This window comes from Musca autumnalis, unplaced genomic scaffold, assembly GCF_047663935.1.
Source record: "Musca autumnalis isolate F117 unplaced genomic scaffold, ASM4766393v1 scaffold_3, whole genome shotgun sequence".
NCBI lineage: Eukaryota > Metazoa > Arthropoda > Insecta > Diptera > Muscidae > Musca > Musca autumnalis.
Genome location: NW_027411866.1, coordinates 239,718,952 through 239,736,886, shown reverse-complemented (window position 1 = coordinate 239,736,886; position 17,935 = coordinate 239,718,952). Strand labels below are relative to the sequence as shown.

Sequence of the window (17,935 nt, the reverse complement as noted above, 5' to 3'; positions counted from 1 at the left end):
TTCTAATAAACGTGGATTTTTTAAAGATTTTTTCTAATAAACGTGGATTTTTTAAAGATTTTTTCTAATAAACGTGGATTTTTTAAAGATTTTTTCTAATAAACGTGGATTTTTTAAAGATTTTTTCTAATAAACGTGGATTTTTTAAAGATTTTTTCTAATAAACGTGGATTTTTTAAAGATTTTTTCTAATAAACGGGGATTTTTTAAAGATTTTTTCTAATAAACGTGGATTTTTTAAAGATTTTTTCTAATAAACGTGGATTTTTTAAAGATTTTTTCTAATAAACGTGGATTTTTTAAAGATTTTTTCTAATAAACGTGGATTTTTTAAAGATTTTTTCTAATAAACGTGGATTTTTTCTAATAAACGTGGATTTTTTAAAGATTTTTTCTAATAAACGTGGATTTTTTCTAATAAACGTGGATTTTTTAAAGATTTTTTCTAATAAACGTGGATTTTTTAAAGATTTTTTCTAATAAACGTGGATTTTTTCTAATAAACGTGGATTTTTTAAAGATTTTTTCTAATAAACGTGGATTTTTTCTAATAAACGTGGATTTTTTAAAGATTTTTTCTAATAAACGTGGATTTTTTAAAGATTTTTTCTAATAAACGTGGATTTTTTCTAATAAACGTGGATTTTTTAAAGATTTTTTCTAATAAACGTGGATTTTTTCTAATAAACGTGGATTTTTTAAAGATTTTTTCTAATAAACGTGGATTTTTTGTAATAAACGTGGATTTTTTAAAGATTTTTTCTAATAAACGTGGATTTTTTCTAATAAACGTGGATTTTTTAAAGATTTTTTTCTAATAAACGTGGATTTTTTCTAATAAACGTGGATTTTTTAAAGATTTTTTCTAATAAACGTGGATTTTTTCTAATAAACGTGGATTTTTTAAAGATTTTTTCTAATAAACGTGGATTTTTTCTAATAAACGTGGATTTTTTAAAGATTTTTTCTAATAAACGTGGATTTTTTCTAATAAACGTGGATTTTTTAAAGATTTTTTCTAATAAACGTGGATTTTTTAAAGATTTTTTCTAATAAACGTGGATTTTTTAAAGATTTTTTGAGATACTTTAAACGTGGATTTTTAAAGATTTTTTCTAATAAACGTGGATTTTTTAAAGATTTTTTCTAATAAACGTGGATTTTTTAAAGATTTTTTCTAATAAACGTGGATTTTTTCTAATAAACGTGGATTTTTTAAAGATTTTTTCTAATAAACGTGGATTTTTTCTAATAAACGTGGATTTTTTAAAGATTTTTTCTAATAAACGTGGATTTTTTAAAGATTTTTTCTAATAAACGTGGATTTTTTCTAATAAACGTGGATTTTTTAAAGATTTTTTCTAATAAACGTGGATTTTTTCTAATAAACGTGGATTTTTTAAAGATTTTTTCTAATAAACGTGGATTTTTTCTAATAAACGTGGATTTTTTAAAGATTTTTTCTAATAAACGTGGATTTTTTCTAATAAACGTGGATTTTTTAAAGATTTTTTCTAATAAACGTGGATTTTTTCTAATAAACGTGGATTTTTTAAAGATTTTTTCTAATAAACGTGGATTTTTTAAAGATTTTTTCTAATAAACGTGGATTTTTTCTAATAAACGTGGATTTTTTAAAGATTTTTTCTAATAAACGTGGATTTTTTCTAATAAACGTGGATTTTTTAAAGATTTTTTCTAATAAACGTGGATTTTTTGTAATAAACGTGGATTTTTTAAAGATTTTTTCTAATAAACGTGGATTTTTTCTAATAAACGTGGATTTTTTAAAGATTTTTTTCTAATAAACGTGGATTTTTTCTAATAAACGTGGATTTTTTAAAGATTTTTTCTAATAAACGTGGATTTTTTCTAATAAACGTGGATTTTTTAAAGATTTTTTCTAATAAACGTGGATTTTTTCTAATAAACGTGGATTTTTTAAAGATTTTTTCTAATAAACGTGGATTTTTTCTAATAAACGTGGATTTTTTAAAGATTTTTTCTAATAAACGTGGATTTTTTCTAATAAACGTGGATTTTTTAAAGATTTTTTCTAATAAACGTGGATTTTTTAAAGATTTTTTGAGATACTTTAAACGTGGATTTTTAAAGATTTTTTCTAATAAACGTGGATTTTTTAAAGATTTTTTCTAATAAACGTGGATTTTTTAAAGATTTTTTCTAATAAACGTGGATTTTTTAAAGATTTTTTTCTAATAAACGTGGATTTTTTAAAGATTTTTTCTAATAAACGTGGATTGTTTAAAGATTTTTTTCTAATAAACGTGGATTTTTTAAAGATTTTTTCTAATAAACGTGGATTTTTTAAAGATTTTTTCTAATAAAAGTGGATTTTTTAAAGATTTTTTCTAATAAACGTGGATTTTTTAAAGATTTTTTCTAATAAACGTGGATTTTTTAAAGATTTTTTCTAATAAACGTGGATTTTTTAAAGATTTTTTCTAATAAACGTGCATTTTTTAAAGATTTTTTCTAATAAACGTGGATTTTTTAAAGATTTTTTCTAATAAACGTGGATTTTTCTAATAAACGTGGATTTTTTAAAGATTTTTTCTAATAAACGTGGATTTTTTCTAATAAACGTGGATTTTTTAAAGATTTTTTCTAATAAACGTGGATTTTTCTAATAAACGTGGATTTTTTAAAGATTTTTCTAATAAACGTGGATTTCTGAAAGATTTTTTTCTAATAAACGTGGATTTTTTAAAGATTTTTCTAATAAACGTGGATTTTTTAAAGATTTTTCTAATAAACGTGGATTTCTGAAAGATTTTTTTCTAATAAACGTGGATTTTTTGTTGCGGGATGGCAGCTAAGGCTGATGAATGCACACGATAAGATTGTTGAAGCAAATTGAGCATCTTGAAAAGCTTATAAACGATGCCGGCTGGCAGGATAGTATCATATGGGGAGTTCTAGTTGTATAAAAAAATATCGATCACTCCACGTTAACAACCCCTTTATGACAAATTGCAATGGGAGTTTTATGATTTGGCTGTCCACTAATTCAAGGCAGGTCCAAGTCAGATGAAGAGCCCCTCAGTAAAATTTCCACCGAAATGAATGTTCGGGCTAAAATAAATAAAATAAATGGCATTAATACAACATATGCGTAATCGAATAATAATGTTTACAAACCATGTCCATGTTACATTGTATTCTATTGTGAATGACCGGCCGCAATGCAAAACAATAGAACACACAGACGTACACACTCCACATTAATCAAATTTGCTTTCCCACTTACGATGGTGCTGATACTTGTGAACAAATTCTTCTTCTTGAGACTTGCTGTTTCTAGGGTATCGTGGTCCACACGGTTTTTGTAGTATTTTTCTCTGATTTTTCCTCAGAAGTATTGTTTTTCCTCGGCAAAGGGCTAAAGTAATGTTGATGTTGATTTATTTATCGTTGATAGGGATCTATTGTCCGTAATACATCAACAGCTGTCAATATATAGCTGTCACCTGGTCGGTACTAAAAAGTACAGGGTAGTCATGTTCCATCCCTGAATGATAGCGTATGGCCGACTGGCAGAAAAAAATAACAAATTAAATGTATGGAAAAAAATAACAAAAACTAGTTAGAGGAAAAGGGCAAACTGTAGGTTTTCACTAATACTAATGATTTAGGGAATTTTTGGAAGAAAGTGCAATCAGGGAAAGTCTGCATATAAAAGAGAAATGCGATGGGAAAACGTCCAGAACATTTTTATATATTCCGGTGTGGACGAGTTTCGTGTAACAATTTAAAGAGACAATTAATAATTGTTCAAGCTTAAGAAGTTTTCCTTGTGATTAGATAAGGTGCAAGAAAAAGAAAAGTGAGTTTGTGATGAGAAAAGTGTTTGATAATAGGACTGAATAACAAAAATATGTTAACGTTCTATTTAACAGGAAAATTTCTTGCACAGTGATAGCGAGTGATAACCATAAGCGAGCAGTTGGTGAAGATTGTCGTCATCAGCGTATTACCATTGACAGCTTTAAAGTGGAAATAATAGCTAAGTACAACAGCCTTAAGGTAGGACTGAACACATTAATTCTTTGTAATCGTGGAACGAGTATAATTGGATCGGCAAGTGATTGGCTTTATATTATTTTAATCTATAAGATTCAAATTTTTGAGAATATACGTCCGCCGGAAAACGCAAAGCGACTAGCCAATCGCTGCCGATTAAAATTCTTATGGAAACACCCTGTATCAGCCAAAGCTCTGTTCTAAATACCAGCTGCTGAGTACTTGTAGCTGCGCCAAACACCTAGCCACGACAGTTCTAGCAGTTGAAACTAACAGTGTTATACGCTGTAGGATAGTTGTATGCCAGTAAGCTTTTTTCATCAGAAATTGGTATAAACTATAATAAACGACTAAAGTGGCATAATTAAAGATTAATGATCACCAAATTGAAGTCGTCAGTTAGGCGCATGTGGAAAATCGGTGATTTACGATAAAACCATCAGATAGTTTTTCTTAATTTTTTTGTTTGCGTTATTATACTTACTTGACATTATCTTTTGTTAATAATTAATTTTATATTATTTTGTACACTTTATCTAATTTTTTTTTGATTCTCATAAACGACTTTTTTTTTTGAATCATTCGTTATAATAGACTTGTAAAGGACTTTACAACCGTAGTGATAGGGGTAGGATTATAATAGCTTATGGGATTGAAGTGTCCTAGTCAACAGGTATAGACCTCTAACTGAGCTCAATTAGGGATTGAACTGTGACGTATAGTAATCGGGGTCGGAAATTTGGACCCATAACCCTATCGCGACAGAGTGTAGGTTCTATTCGTTGAGTTACAGAGTAACGTAAATTTACCTTTATATTGATCGAAATGACTAGCTAAATATATGTTTTTTTTTGTGTTCTCTTATATAATATTTATGTTTTTTTTTTTATCAATAAAATTATGTTATATGTAAACGTGAATTAAGATGAATATGGAGTAGTGTTATTAATTTGGGAGGGGAAAAGGTTGTAAGAGGGAGGTAAGGGAAAAGGAGTTTGTGGGGTTCACGTAAATAGGAGAAAGGGATTCGTGGACCAAGGATGGGAGGGCTGTGTGAGGGTCTGACCACCAAGGGCCCAAGTTCCCCATAATGTTCTCCGTGTTTTGTTTTGTGTAGTGTCTTTGTGTATCAAATAATGAAAGTTCTTGTTAGACCCAGAATTAGGTTGGCGGGTTGAGAACCTCCTGAGACCGATAGCTAGTCGGATGGCCGACTTAAACCTAGCGTGGTCATAACATTTTTAAAGATTTTTCTAATAAACGTGGATTTTTTAAAGATTTTTCTAATAAACGTGGATTTCTGAAAGATTTTTTTCTAATAAACGTGGATTTTTTAAAGATTTTTCTAATAAATGTGGATTTTTTAAAATTTTTTTCTAATAAACGTGGGTTTTTTTGATGCTTTTTTCTTAACCAACATCAGACCACTGTGCTCCCAAAGCAAGAACAGCTGATTCACGATTTTAGCTGTCAAAGTGCGCAAAATGTTTACTTGCCTTCTTCCACCTCTTCCTCCATCGTAAACATATTTATGTTTTGATTCTTTATTTTCCGTTTGTGTGTTGACGGGGTTTTGATTGCCGGTCAACAGTTCAAGTGAATATTTCCTTTGTTCTTGATTAGTGATAGGGGTTTATTTATAAATTACATTACAAAATATTCACAATGCAGTGGAAAATATTTATTTCCTCATTAATAATAGTCATTGTTAACTGGACTACAACAACAAATGGTGAAAAATATCCTGTAGTTATGTGGCATGGAATGGGTAAGTAATAAAATGCAACTAATTAAATTATGAAACGTTGAATAATTTTCCAATTTTTCAGGAGACACTTGTTGTTTTCCATTCAGCTTGGGTTCAATTAAGAAGTTGTTGGAACAAGAACTCAATCAAACCTATGTTAAATCGCTGAAAATTGGAAAAAATCTTGTAATGGACTATGAAAGTGGTTTCTTTATACACCCGAATAAACAGGTGGATTATGTTTGTCAAGAACTGGCCAAAGATGAAAAACTGAAAGATGGTTATAATGCCATTGGTTTTAGTCAGGGTGGACAATTTTTGTAAGTTAGCAGCTGTTCCTACCGGAAATATATCCAAATGTAATTGTTTCATTGCAGACGTGCCTTGGCCCAACGTTGCCCTTTGCCTCCCATGAAAGTCCTCATATCAATGGGTGGCCAACATCAAGGTGTCTTTGGTTTACCCAAATGTCCTTCGTTGTCGTCGAAAACATGTGAATATATACGACGCATATTGAATACAGCAGCCTATGAAGAATGGGCCCAAATGGATTTAGTCCAAGCCACCTATTGGCATGATCCACTCAAGGAACGTGATTATATTGCCCATAGTACCTTTTTAGCTGATATCAATAATGAAGTATTCGTCAATGGTTTATATGGGGAACACTTGAATCGTTTGGATAAGTTTGTTATGGTGAAATTCTTAAATGATACCATCGTCCAACCCAAGGAATCTCAATGGTTTGAATTTTATAAGCCCGGCCAGGATAAGGAAATTTTACCGCTGAAAGAAAGCAAAGTTTATGAACAGGTAAGTGCACATAAATAGTAGAATTTATTTAGACGGGTCTTTAGACCCAAAAGAAGTTACTAGATTCTGAGATGCAAAATGGAGCACAGGGTCGGTATCACACGCCCCCCGAAATTCACCAAAATATATTTTATATTATATTTTTAAAAATAGTTGAAAAATAATTTTAAAAATCCTTGAATTTTAAAAAATTTCACGTTTACTGAAAAATAATTTTAAAAAGTAGAACAGTGGTGACAATTTTTTTATTGTTACAATTTCGTTTTTCAAAATAGTCTGGCATAATACCATTGTTGTTGTTTTAATATTTTAAAACAACTAATTTATTAGAGGATAAGGTTTGGCATTGTTCGCCAAGGGGTAAGGCAGGGAAGACTAGTTTCGATCCTCGCCTCATGATCTTATCAGTTCCCTTGTTTTTTTTTTGTGATTCTCCACCAAAGTTATTTTTCAATAACTTCTTCGACAAAAAAACTTTTTGTACCCAAACATCAATCGTCAGCTCGAAGTATAAAGGAGAACCAAGAAAAACTTCAATGAGAAGTTTTTCTTTGGCAACTTCCACGAAAGTGTTTGCAAAACAAAACAAACCTTCTTCCACACATAACATTGGAAGAAAGTTTATTAGAAAAAGGTATTTAAAAAGTATCTTTTTTGAAAAAGTAATTTTAAAAATTTCTAAAAAAATTATTTTAAAAAAGATTTGAAAAAGTAATTTTAAAAAATTTTTGAAAAAGTAATTTTAAAAATTCCTGAAAAACGTTATTTTAAAAAATCGACGTTTATTTATAAAACATTTAAAAAAATACTAAAAAAATATTTTAAAAAATTTTTGAAAAAGTAATTTTAAAAATTCCTGAAAAAAGTTATTTTAAAAAATCCACTCTTATTTATGAATTATTTTAAAAAAATCGTGAAGAAAATATTTATAAAATATTTGTAAAAAACCCTGAGAAAAAATTATTTAAAATACCCACGTTTATTTATAAAATATTTAAAAAAATAAATTCCTAAAAAAATATTTTATTATTTGTAATCCACGTTTGCTGATAAAATACTTTTTTAATTTCCTTAAAAAATATTTTTAAGGAATACACGGTTATTTATAAAAAATTTTTAATGAATTCTTGAAAAAATTTATTGCCTGAAAAAATATTTTTAAAAATGCCTGAAAAAATTATTATACAAAAATTCACGTTTATTTATAAAATATTTATAAAAAATTCGTGAACAATTATTTAAAAAATTCACGTTTTTTCATAAAATATTCTTAAAAAATCCTGAAAAATTATTTAAAAAATCCGCGTTCCTTTAAAAAATAGTTTTGTAAGTTCCTGAAAAAATATTTTAAAGAAATATTTAAAGAAATTTATAAAATATTTTTTAGAATCCCGAAAACTTCTGAAAAAATATTTTTAAAAATCCACATTTATTCATAAAATATTTTTTAATTCTGGAAATGTTATTTAAAAAATCCATGTCTATTTATAAAATATTTGTAAAAAATTCCTTAGAAAAATTATTTAAAAAAACACACGTTTATTTACAAAATATTTTTAAAAAAATGCCTAAAAAATTATTTAAAAAATCCACGTTTGTTTATAAAATATATATTTTTTTTAAATTCCTGAAAAAATATTTTAAAAGAATCCACGTTCTTCTATAAAATATTTTTAAAAATTTCCTGAAAAATGATTTAAAAAAATCCACTTTATTCATAAAATATTCTTAAAAAAATCCTGAAAAATTATTTAAAAAATCCACATTTGTTTATAAAATATTTTTTTTAGATTCCCGAAAAAAATATTTTAAAGAATCCACGTTTCTTTATAAAATATTTTTTTATTCCTAAAAAAGTTATTTAAAAAATCCACGTCTATTTATAAAATATTTGTAAAAAATTCTGTAGAAAAATTATTTAAAAAAACCCACGTTTATTTATAAAATATTTTAAAAAAATTCCTGAAAATATTATTTTAAAAAATCCACGTTTTTTTATAAATTATATTTTTAAATTCCTGAAAAACAACAATTTTTCAAAAATCCATATTTATTTATAAAATTTTTTAAAAAGGTCCTAAAAAATTATTTTAAAAAATCTACTTATAAAATATTTAAAAAAATCTTTAGCAAAATTATTTAAAAAACCCACGTTTATTTATAAAATATTTAAAAAAAGGCCTGAAAAAATTATTTTAAAAAAATCCACGTTTGTTTATAAAATATATTTTTTTAAATCCCTGAATTTTTTTTAAATCCATGTTTATTTATAAAATATTTTTAAAAAGGTCCTACAAAATTATTTTAAAAAAATCTACGTTTGTTTATAAAATATATTTTTTTTAAATCCCTGATTTTTTTTTATATCCATGTTTATTTATAAAATATTTTTAAAAAGGTCCTAAAAAAATTATTTTAAAAAATCCACGTTTATTTATAAATTATTTTTTGAAAATTGCTTAAAAATTATTTTAAAAATCCACGTTTATTTATAAAGAATTTTTTAAAAATTCCTAGAAAATATTAAAAAAAAATCTACGTTTATTGATACTACCGTTTATTGGAATAATTAATGCTCTGTTCCAGAAACTGCAAGAAGCTACTATTTTTTACTACGATAACATTTTTTCCTTTATGTTATCGGATTGACTGGGTTTCATTTTGAAAATCAAAACTATTTTGATTTTCCTCAATCCATAAAATTCACACACACATTCTCATATTTTGAAAAATTTACACATACTACTACAAATGTTGACATCAAAATTTGATAGTGTATGGGGTGCTATAAAAGACCACGTTTACTCAAAAAGAATTTTTAAAAAATTCCAAATTTATTTTTTAAAAATCTTGAAAAACAAATACATATATTTTAAAAATTCCAATTTTATTAAATATTTTTAAAAAATTCTTATAAAAAATTGAAAATTCGTTGGCGCCAAATACGCGACGATACGGTCACCATTGTCTCAAAAATTAATTTTCAAACCGATACACGCATAATTTTTGCAAATGTTCCTTTTTTAAAGAAAACAGGCCATAGCACAGTGGTCCGTCCCACTTGTATGGAAAAGAGTGCCAAAAATACTTCTAATCGAGCAACCGCCTCCAAATTTTAAACGTAGGTTAACAACAAGCCAAAAAGATAGAAAACCATTTTTAGTGGATGTAGGTCTATATTTGGATATAGCTCCCATAGAAAGGTACCTTCCGTTTTTGGGTATTTTGACGATTTTGGCCAAATTTACCAACCGATTTGGATATTATTTTGCATTTTGAGTTCTGAGTGAATAAACTACCTCCTTGCAAAAAATATTCAATATAGGTCCACGTTTAGGTATAGGCCCCATATAAATGTACCCTCAGATTTTAGGTATTTTGACAATTTTAGCGAAATTTTCCAACTGATTTGGCTGTAAATTGGCATTTTAAGTTCTGAGTGAGCAAAATACCTCCTTGCAAAAAATGGCCAATGTCGGTCTACGTTTAGGTATAGCCCCCACATAAACGTACCTCCCGATTTTCGAAATTTTGACGATTTTACCCACATTTTACAACTGATTTGGCTGTAATTTGGCATTTTGAGTTCTGAGTGAACCAAATACCTCCTTGCAAAAAATGTTCAGTATAGGTCCATGTTTAGGTAGGTATAGCTCCCATATAAACGTACATCCCGATTTTCGAAATTTTGCCGATTTTACCCACATTTTCCAAATGATTTGGCTGTAATTTGGCATTTTGAGTTCTGAGTGAACCAAATACCTCCATGCAAAAAATGGCCAATGTCGGTCTACGTTTAGGTATAGCCCCCATATAAACGTTCCTCCCGATTTTCGAAATTTTGACTATTTTACCCAAATTTTCCAACTGATTTGGCTGTAATTTGGCATTTTGAGTTCTGAGTGAACCAAATACCTCCATGCAAAAAATGGCCAATGTCGGTCTACGTTTAGGTATAGCGCCCATATAAACGTTCCTCCCGATTTTCGAAATTTTGACGATTTTACCCACATTTTCCAACTGATTTGGCTGTAATTTGGCATTTTGAGTTCTGAGTGAACCAAATACCTCCATGCAAAAAATGGCCAATGTCGGTCTACGTTTAGGTATAGCCCCCATATAAACGTACCTCCCGATTTTCGAAATTTTGACAATTTTACCCACATTTTCCAACTGATTTGACTGTAATTTGGCATTTTGAGTTCTGAGTGAACCAAATACCTCCATGCAAAAAATGGCCAATGTCGGTCTACGTTTAGGTATAGCCCCCATATAAACGTACCTCCCGATTTTCGAAATTTTGACAATTTTACCCACATTTTCCAACTGATTTGACTGTAATTTGGCATTTTGAGTTCTGAGTGAACCAAATACCTCCATGCAAAAAAATGGCCAATGTCGGTCTACGTTTAGGTATATCCCCCATATAAACGTTCCTCCCGATTTTCGAAATTTTGACTTTTTACCCACATTTTCCAACTGATTTGGCTGTAATTTGGCATTTTGAGTTCTGAGTGAGTAAAATACCTCCCTGCAAAAAATGTTCAGTATAGGTCCATGTTTAGGTAGGTATAGCTCCCATATAAACGTACATCCCGATTTTCGGAATTTTGACGATTTTACCTTAAATGTTTAACCGAACTAGCTGTAATTTGACATTTAAAGGTCTTATTGGCCACCACACCTCTCCTTTAACTTGGCATATAACCACTGTAATTTAAAAAGATAATACTGGATGTTAAAAATTTTTTTTTTTATGTTTAGAGAATATTTATTTCAATCGCAATCAAATATGTCGCCATCAATTTTCGATGTTTGTTCACGGGCGGAACCACTGTGCATAGGTGACTTACCTGGCCCCCTTCAACAAAATATGTAGTCTATTTTCACTGGGGGTTATTTCTGAACATTCCCTCAAAACTTTCGAAAATTCGGTTTAGCTGTTTTAAAAACTTAAAGTGGATTACTACGAACATTTAGCCAATTGGTGTAGCCGTTTTCAATTATAGATCATTCGAAAAAATTAGGTGTGGTAATTTTTTGTTTCCGTGAAAGTTGAACTATGACGAACATTAAAAACAAAATTATCCAAAACCGCCCAGCCCTTCTCAACTGATGCAATAACCAAAGAACAACAGTTGATTTTTATTTTTATTGGGGGTAGGGTACCATATAGTCGCCCCAACGACTTTGATACTTTCCTAACTGGCTTTTCTTTTATTATATATCTCTTCTTTACAGCTTGCCCTGAAACAAATGGACATCAATCAAAAACTTGTCTTTTTGGCAACCGAAGGTGATCATTTGCAGTTCGATAAGAAATGGTTTCTGGAAAATATTATACCATTATTGAGTAAAGAGAAGAAATAGAGGAGTGCAGTGTAACCGTTTGGAGGAAAACGAATTCCTGATGGTTGTGGAAAAAGAAACCAAATGATATGTAGTACATAAGCAAGTAATTTTATATAGCATTAAATTGTAATCGAATTCAAAGTTAATAAATTTCACTACTCTCCATGACATTTACAGCGTCTTCTACAAAGTTCGACAGCAAGGAATAGGTGTGCATATATAAAGAATCTTGAAAATCTGTAGAATTTAAAAATTTGGATTCATTGATATTGGTAATAGTTAATCTAGCATCGGTTGTGAATGTGTCTCCAGAACCATTTGAGTTGAGGTTTTCAAATGATTTTATAAAACCTTCTTCTAATTGGATTCTTAAAGTTTGCCATTCTTCAATGCATTTCCCTAACATGCCCCGGACGTGTAGGAAACATGTTTGAGTTTTATCTGTGTTTTGTAACATTTCAATATTGTTTCCATTGCTGGTTATTGTTCTTAAAAGTGCACATAATTCCTTGAAAAACATGGCGCGCTTTTCAGGATCTTCAAATTTCATTACGGCTTCTTTGAGAGTCTTCAATTTCAAATCCCACTGTTTATCCCGCGGTTTCTTGACACGACAATAAAGTTCTTTTAGTGTCTCCAAATCGTGATACCTCTCACATTTATAGCCAGGATTTAAATGGGCAAATATTTCCAATTCCGAGAGGGGACGTTGAAATGGACAGGGACATTCTATGGGTTGAATTTGTGGCACTAAATTACCCAGACCATGCTTTAATTTGTGCATCATTTTCATATTGGATTTCCCAATAACCTCGGATTGAAGTTTTTGAAGTTTTGCAACATATTCAGGATGGGGATCACAACGGCCTTTAAGTCTCAAAACTATACCCTCTGTTTTGTGTTTAAAAAACTTAGGATCAACTTTCAATACCCATTTACTTTTGACCATTGCCACCTTGCGTGGTTGATATAAAACATGCAATTCTTTGCGTTCCCCTGGGCTCAAGCGAAACGGTAGATTATTGAAAACGAATTCATTATCCGTAGATTTTAATAGGGTTGAATTGTTTTTGTAATAGCTACGAGTCAACCATTCAAAATTCAAAATCTTGCCACCAATGTTTTGTAGGGTTAATACCTTTTTGACCTCCTCCATAAAGGGGTAGCTGTTGAAATTTACCTCCACCTCAAAGGTTTTGCTGGGTTTACACTTGTCCCGTATAAACACTTGTTCGTTGATTTTGAAGCCGTATTCCACGGGGGTTGTAACACTCTCCTGTTGTTTTTGACATTCATCAGGACATGTTTTCTTACCGTCTTCATCTTCTTTGGATTCTGAGGATATATCGCAAATCTTTTGTTCCGGTATGAGTAACTCAATTTTAGAATTGTGTTTCAGTGGCTCAGCCTTTTTCATCAGGCCTTCACCCACAATTTGCAGATTTTCAATGTCGGGATAAAATTCTACAACCCTTTCTATATCCTCTCGTTTTTCCTCAATTCTTTGCTCCAAATGTTGCGACATAAGCCATTTATTGGGCTTTTCATCAGCCACCCGCACCACTTGCTTACCCATAATTTCCCTTTTTGTCAACTTCGGTAAACCACAAATTTCCACCTTTGCTTCCTTATCCCTCTCTGCTTTGGGTAAAGTTTCCTCAATCTCTTTTATAGTTTGACACGTCATCTCATCCCTTTTCTCAGGCAAAATATTGGCTTTCCTAGCACTTAACCGCTCAGGATTTAAACGTTCAGCATAGTCTAAAATTTTCTTAATGGTTTGTTTATCCCTTTCCTCAATTGTTGTGGCACGATTGCTATAGAGTATATCATCCTTCCGAGGACTTTTTGAAGTTTTCTTATAAATTTGCGATTTGAGATTCTCGCGATCCTTCAGGACATTTTTCCAATATTGCAAACGTTTATCGTAACTATATTCCGAGGGCTGTAGTTTCAAGCTTGAACATTGTGACGAGGATTGGTCACAAAGGCCTCTCCGTTCATCGAATATATTGTCAATTAATTGATTGACAAAACGCCGATTATTTTCAATATTCACCGATTGATTTATGGTTAGCAGGGAGTCCTCCGAAAATGCATTGATTTTGGAGGGATCCGTGGTCATGGTTTGTGCCAAATTTCGAAGTTTGTACATAATTTTAATGTTGTTTATCCTGAGCCCAAGACAAAGTGGGGCAAAATAAAATGGAAAAGCCAGAGACAAGGTAGGTAGAATGAAGTTGACATAATTTTCTGTGAATCAAAGCACTACAATAAAATCTCTAGATTTCATTGCAGATAACTCCTCCGGTGCACCGGATATAACTCCCACGGACATAACTCCCGCGAACATGTAGTGGACAAAAATAAAAAATATCGAAAAAAATGTTCCTAGCTCTGTCCAGTCGCCTACTTTACGTAGCCGGATTTTTTATTTGTGCAAAAAATTTTGGCTTTCTGTACTGAATCAAATGCTGACATAAGTCCCGAGATTAATTTGGCAGTTATGTCACAGCATAACCTTGTAAATCTCCTGGACCGGATGGCATTATACCGGCTATGTTGCAAAATGCAGCTGATTCGGTACTGGCAACCATAAAGGAAATTTACAGGGCCTGCCTGCGTCTGTCGTACATACCTAACCCATGGAAGGAGGTAACGGTGACTTACATTCCCAAAACTCTACCGGATGGCATTATACCGGCTATGTTGCAAAATGCATCTGATTCGGTACTGGCAACCATAAAGGAAATTTACAGGGCCTGCCTGCGTCTGTCGTACATACCTAACCCATGGAAGGAGGTAACGGTGACTTACATTCCCAAAGCTGGGAAGCCTAGTCACACACTACCAAAGGACTATAGACCTATTAGTCTTTCTTCCTTCCTCCTTAAAACTCTAAAAAGACTACCCGACTACGACAACCGGCCTCATCTAGATTCCAATATTATAAGCAACTCGCAGCACGCCTATATTAAAGGCAAGTCGGTGGACACAGCCTTACACGAGGTGGTTGGATATATTGAGAGGAATATGGAGGGTTCGTGCTTCACACTTGCAGCCTTCCTCGATATAGAGGGAGCCTTCAACAATGTGAAGCTAAAATCCATTCATAATTCGCTCACTAACGCAGGAGTTTCCTCTATCCTTGTTAGGTGGGATGATGAAATGCTGAAGAGCAGAATCGTCAACTCCCATCTAGGAGAGAGTTCCGTAAGGAAAAAGGTTTGCAGGGGTACGCCTCAACGAGGAGTTTTATCATCCCTCCTCTGGCTCCTTGTAATAAACGAAATTCTTGTGAAATTCAACCAACTAACGAAGAAGGTGGTAGCCTATGCTGACGATGTTGTTATCCTCATAGGCGGCAAATTCTTGCCGACCATATCAGACCTTATGCTGTGTGCTTTAGTGCAGCTGTCTCGCTGGGCTCGCACCAATGGACTTGGTGTGAATCCAACAAAGACTGAGCTCGTACTCTACACGAAGAAGCGCAAAATTGCCGATTTCCCGCTACCAAAGCTGGACGAAGGTCTTCAATTCTATAGAAGCCTCCTACGGAGGTCTTCTATTCTATAGAAGCCTCCACCGGAGGTCTTCAATTCTTTAGAAGCCTCCACCGGAGGTCTTCAATTCTATAGAAGCCTCCTACAGAGGTCTTCTATTCTATAGAAGCCTCCTACAGACGTCTTCTATTCTATAGAAGCCTCCTACGGAGGTCTTCTAATCTATAGAAGCCTCCTACGGACGTCTTCTATTCTATAGAAGCCTCCTACGGACGTCTTCTATTCTATAGAAGCCTCCTACGGACGTCTTCTATTCTATAGAAGCCTCCTACGGACGTCTTCTATTCTATAGAAGCCTCCTACGGACGTCTTCTATTCTATAGAAGCCTCCTACGGACGTCTTCTATTCTATAGAAGCCTCCTACGGACGTCTTCTATTCTATAGAAGCCTCCTACGGACGTCTTCTATTCTATAGAAGCCTCCTACGGACGTCTTCTATTCTATAGAAGCCTCCTACGGACGTCTTCTATTCTATAGAAGCCACCTACGGACGTCTTCTATTATATAGAAGCCTCCTACGGACGTCTTCTATTCTATAGAAGCCTCCTACGGACGTCTTCTATTCTATAGAAGCCTCCTACGGACGTCTTCTATTCTATAGAAGCCTCCTACGGACGTCTTCTATTCTATAGAAGCCTCCTACGGACGTCTTCTATTCTATAGAAGCCTCCTACGGACGTCTTCTATTCTATAGAAGCCTCCTACGGACGTCTTCTATTCTATAGAAGCCTCCTACGGACGTCCTCTCAGTGTTATCCTGGACCAACGTTTAAATTGGAAAAGGAATACAGAGGAATACAGAGGTTTTATGGCACTCTATTCCTGCAAGAACTCCATTGGTAAAAGCTGTGATCTCAGATCAAAGATCATACACTGGTTGTATGATACCGAGGTTCTTCCCATTCTTACCTATGGTAGGCTTGTCTGGTGGCATGCACTGGGGAACAGTGCACTTCTGTCCAAATTATCTAGTGTTCAAAGAGCCGCATCTCTGCTAATCTCTGGTGCCATTAGAAGCACACCTCAAGCCGCCCTGAATGTGATACTTGATCTCCAACCTCTGGACATCACTATCCACTTTCAGGCGGCGAGGACGGCTTTCAGGCTTAGAGAGGCAGGTATGTGGCAGTGTTCACGATTTGGACATGCAAAGGTCCTCTCCGCCTTCACCGATTTACTTGAGTTTAGTGGATCCAATCACATCAGTAAATTTATACCCACTGTACTCAACTTCAACCAAATCAACGTCACAATCCCAAGCAGGGATGCCTGGTCTAGTGGTAGCCCTCCTCTTGGCGGTCTGGCCATCTACACAGACGGCTCCTAGATGGAGGGTGGCACAGGTGCCGGTGTCTTCTGCGAAAACCCACCAATTAAGCAATCCTTCAAACTCAATGAGAATTGCAGCGTTTTTCAGGCAGAAATTTTTGCAATAAGGAAAGCAGTGGAGATTTTCAAAGGACTTGGGAGCAGCCTTATAGGACCGGTGACTATTTTTGTCGATAGTCAAGCGGCCCTTAAGGCCCTCAAGTCGTGGACCATAAATTCAAAAGCTATCCTCGACTGCAAAAACGCTCTGCTTGAAGTACGTGATATTGTTGGTCTTTGCTGGGTCCTGGACACAGTGATATAGAGGGAAACGAAGAGGCGGCCCTTAAGGCCCTCAAGTCGTGGACCATAAATTCAAAAGCTATCCTCGACTGCAAAAACGCTCTGCTTGAAGTACGTGATATCATTGGTCTTTGTTGGGTTTCAGGACACAGTGATATTGGGGGAAACGAAGAGGCGGATGAACTAGCAAGGGGTGGCTCTCAGTCGATTGACTTACCAGCTGAGTCATCTACCAGACCACCAAATTGCTACTACATCCGAAAACTTCGCGTCTTCTTTCTTGAGAAAGCAGGACAAAGATGGCAAAGGGAACCTGGCTGTAAGGTATCCAAGGCAATCTGGCCTAGCTACTCTCAATATAGAACAAATTCTCTCTTTTCACTAAATAAGTTAGGGATAATGACCACTGTAGGACTGGTAGGTAGGATGGTCAGGTCCCTAACTTCTAGATGGGACAACAGTAGTGTAGACTACTGTAGGCTATGTCAAGATCCGGAAGAAACAGAGACGGTCGAACATCTACTATGTAGATGCCCCTCGTTACTCACGAGGAGACATCGATTCTTCGGTAGATATGAGATAAATACTCTGACTTTCTTCTCCGACATAGACCCCATCTACTTATACCAATTTGCCAAAAATCTTGCATGGATAGGTTAGGTTATAGGATGCGCAGCTGCTGTATGGGCAGCCACTCCACTCGGAGACCTTGAGGTCCATTGTGTTCATCCTGGATATTGAAAAAAACTGGTTGAAGATATTCTGGTGTGATGTGGATACGTATGTGTGACTGTGGTTGTGTAT

The 17,935-nt window shown here is 33.1% G+C and overlaps 2 protein-coding genes across 2 annotated transcripts; one reads left to right on the top strand and one right to left on the bottom strand.

The window, feature by feature from the left end:
- Window positions 1-5,473: 5,473 nt before the first annotated feature.
- Ppt1 (Palmitoyl-protein thioesterase 1) lies at window positions 5,474-12,126 on the top strand. Its single transcript, XM_073977413.1, has 4 exons — window positions 5,474-5,812; window positions 5,874-6,111; window positions 6,169-6,604; window positions 11,846-12,126. Exons 1-4 carry the CDS (start codon window positions 5,710-5,712, stop codon window positions 11,972-11,974), a joined length of 906 nt encoding a protein of 301 aa, XP_073833514.1. The 5' UTR covers window positions 5,474-5,709; the 3' UTR covers window positions 11,975-12,126.
- LOC141399184 (uncharacterized) lies at window positions 11,880-14,176 on the bottom strand. The gene has a single exon (XM_073977412.1). It carries the CDS (start codon window positions 14,109-14,111, stop codon window positions 12,099-12,101), a length of 2,013 nt encoding a protein of 670 aa, XP_073833513.1. The 5' UTR covers window positions 14,112-14,176; the 3' UTR covers window positions 11,880-12,098.
- Window positions 14,177-17,935: the final 3,759 nt, after the last annotated feature.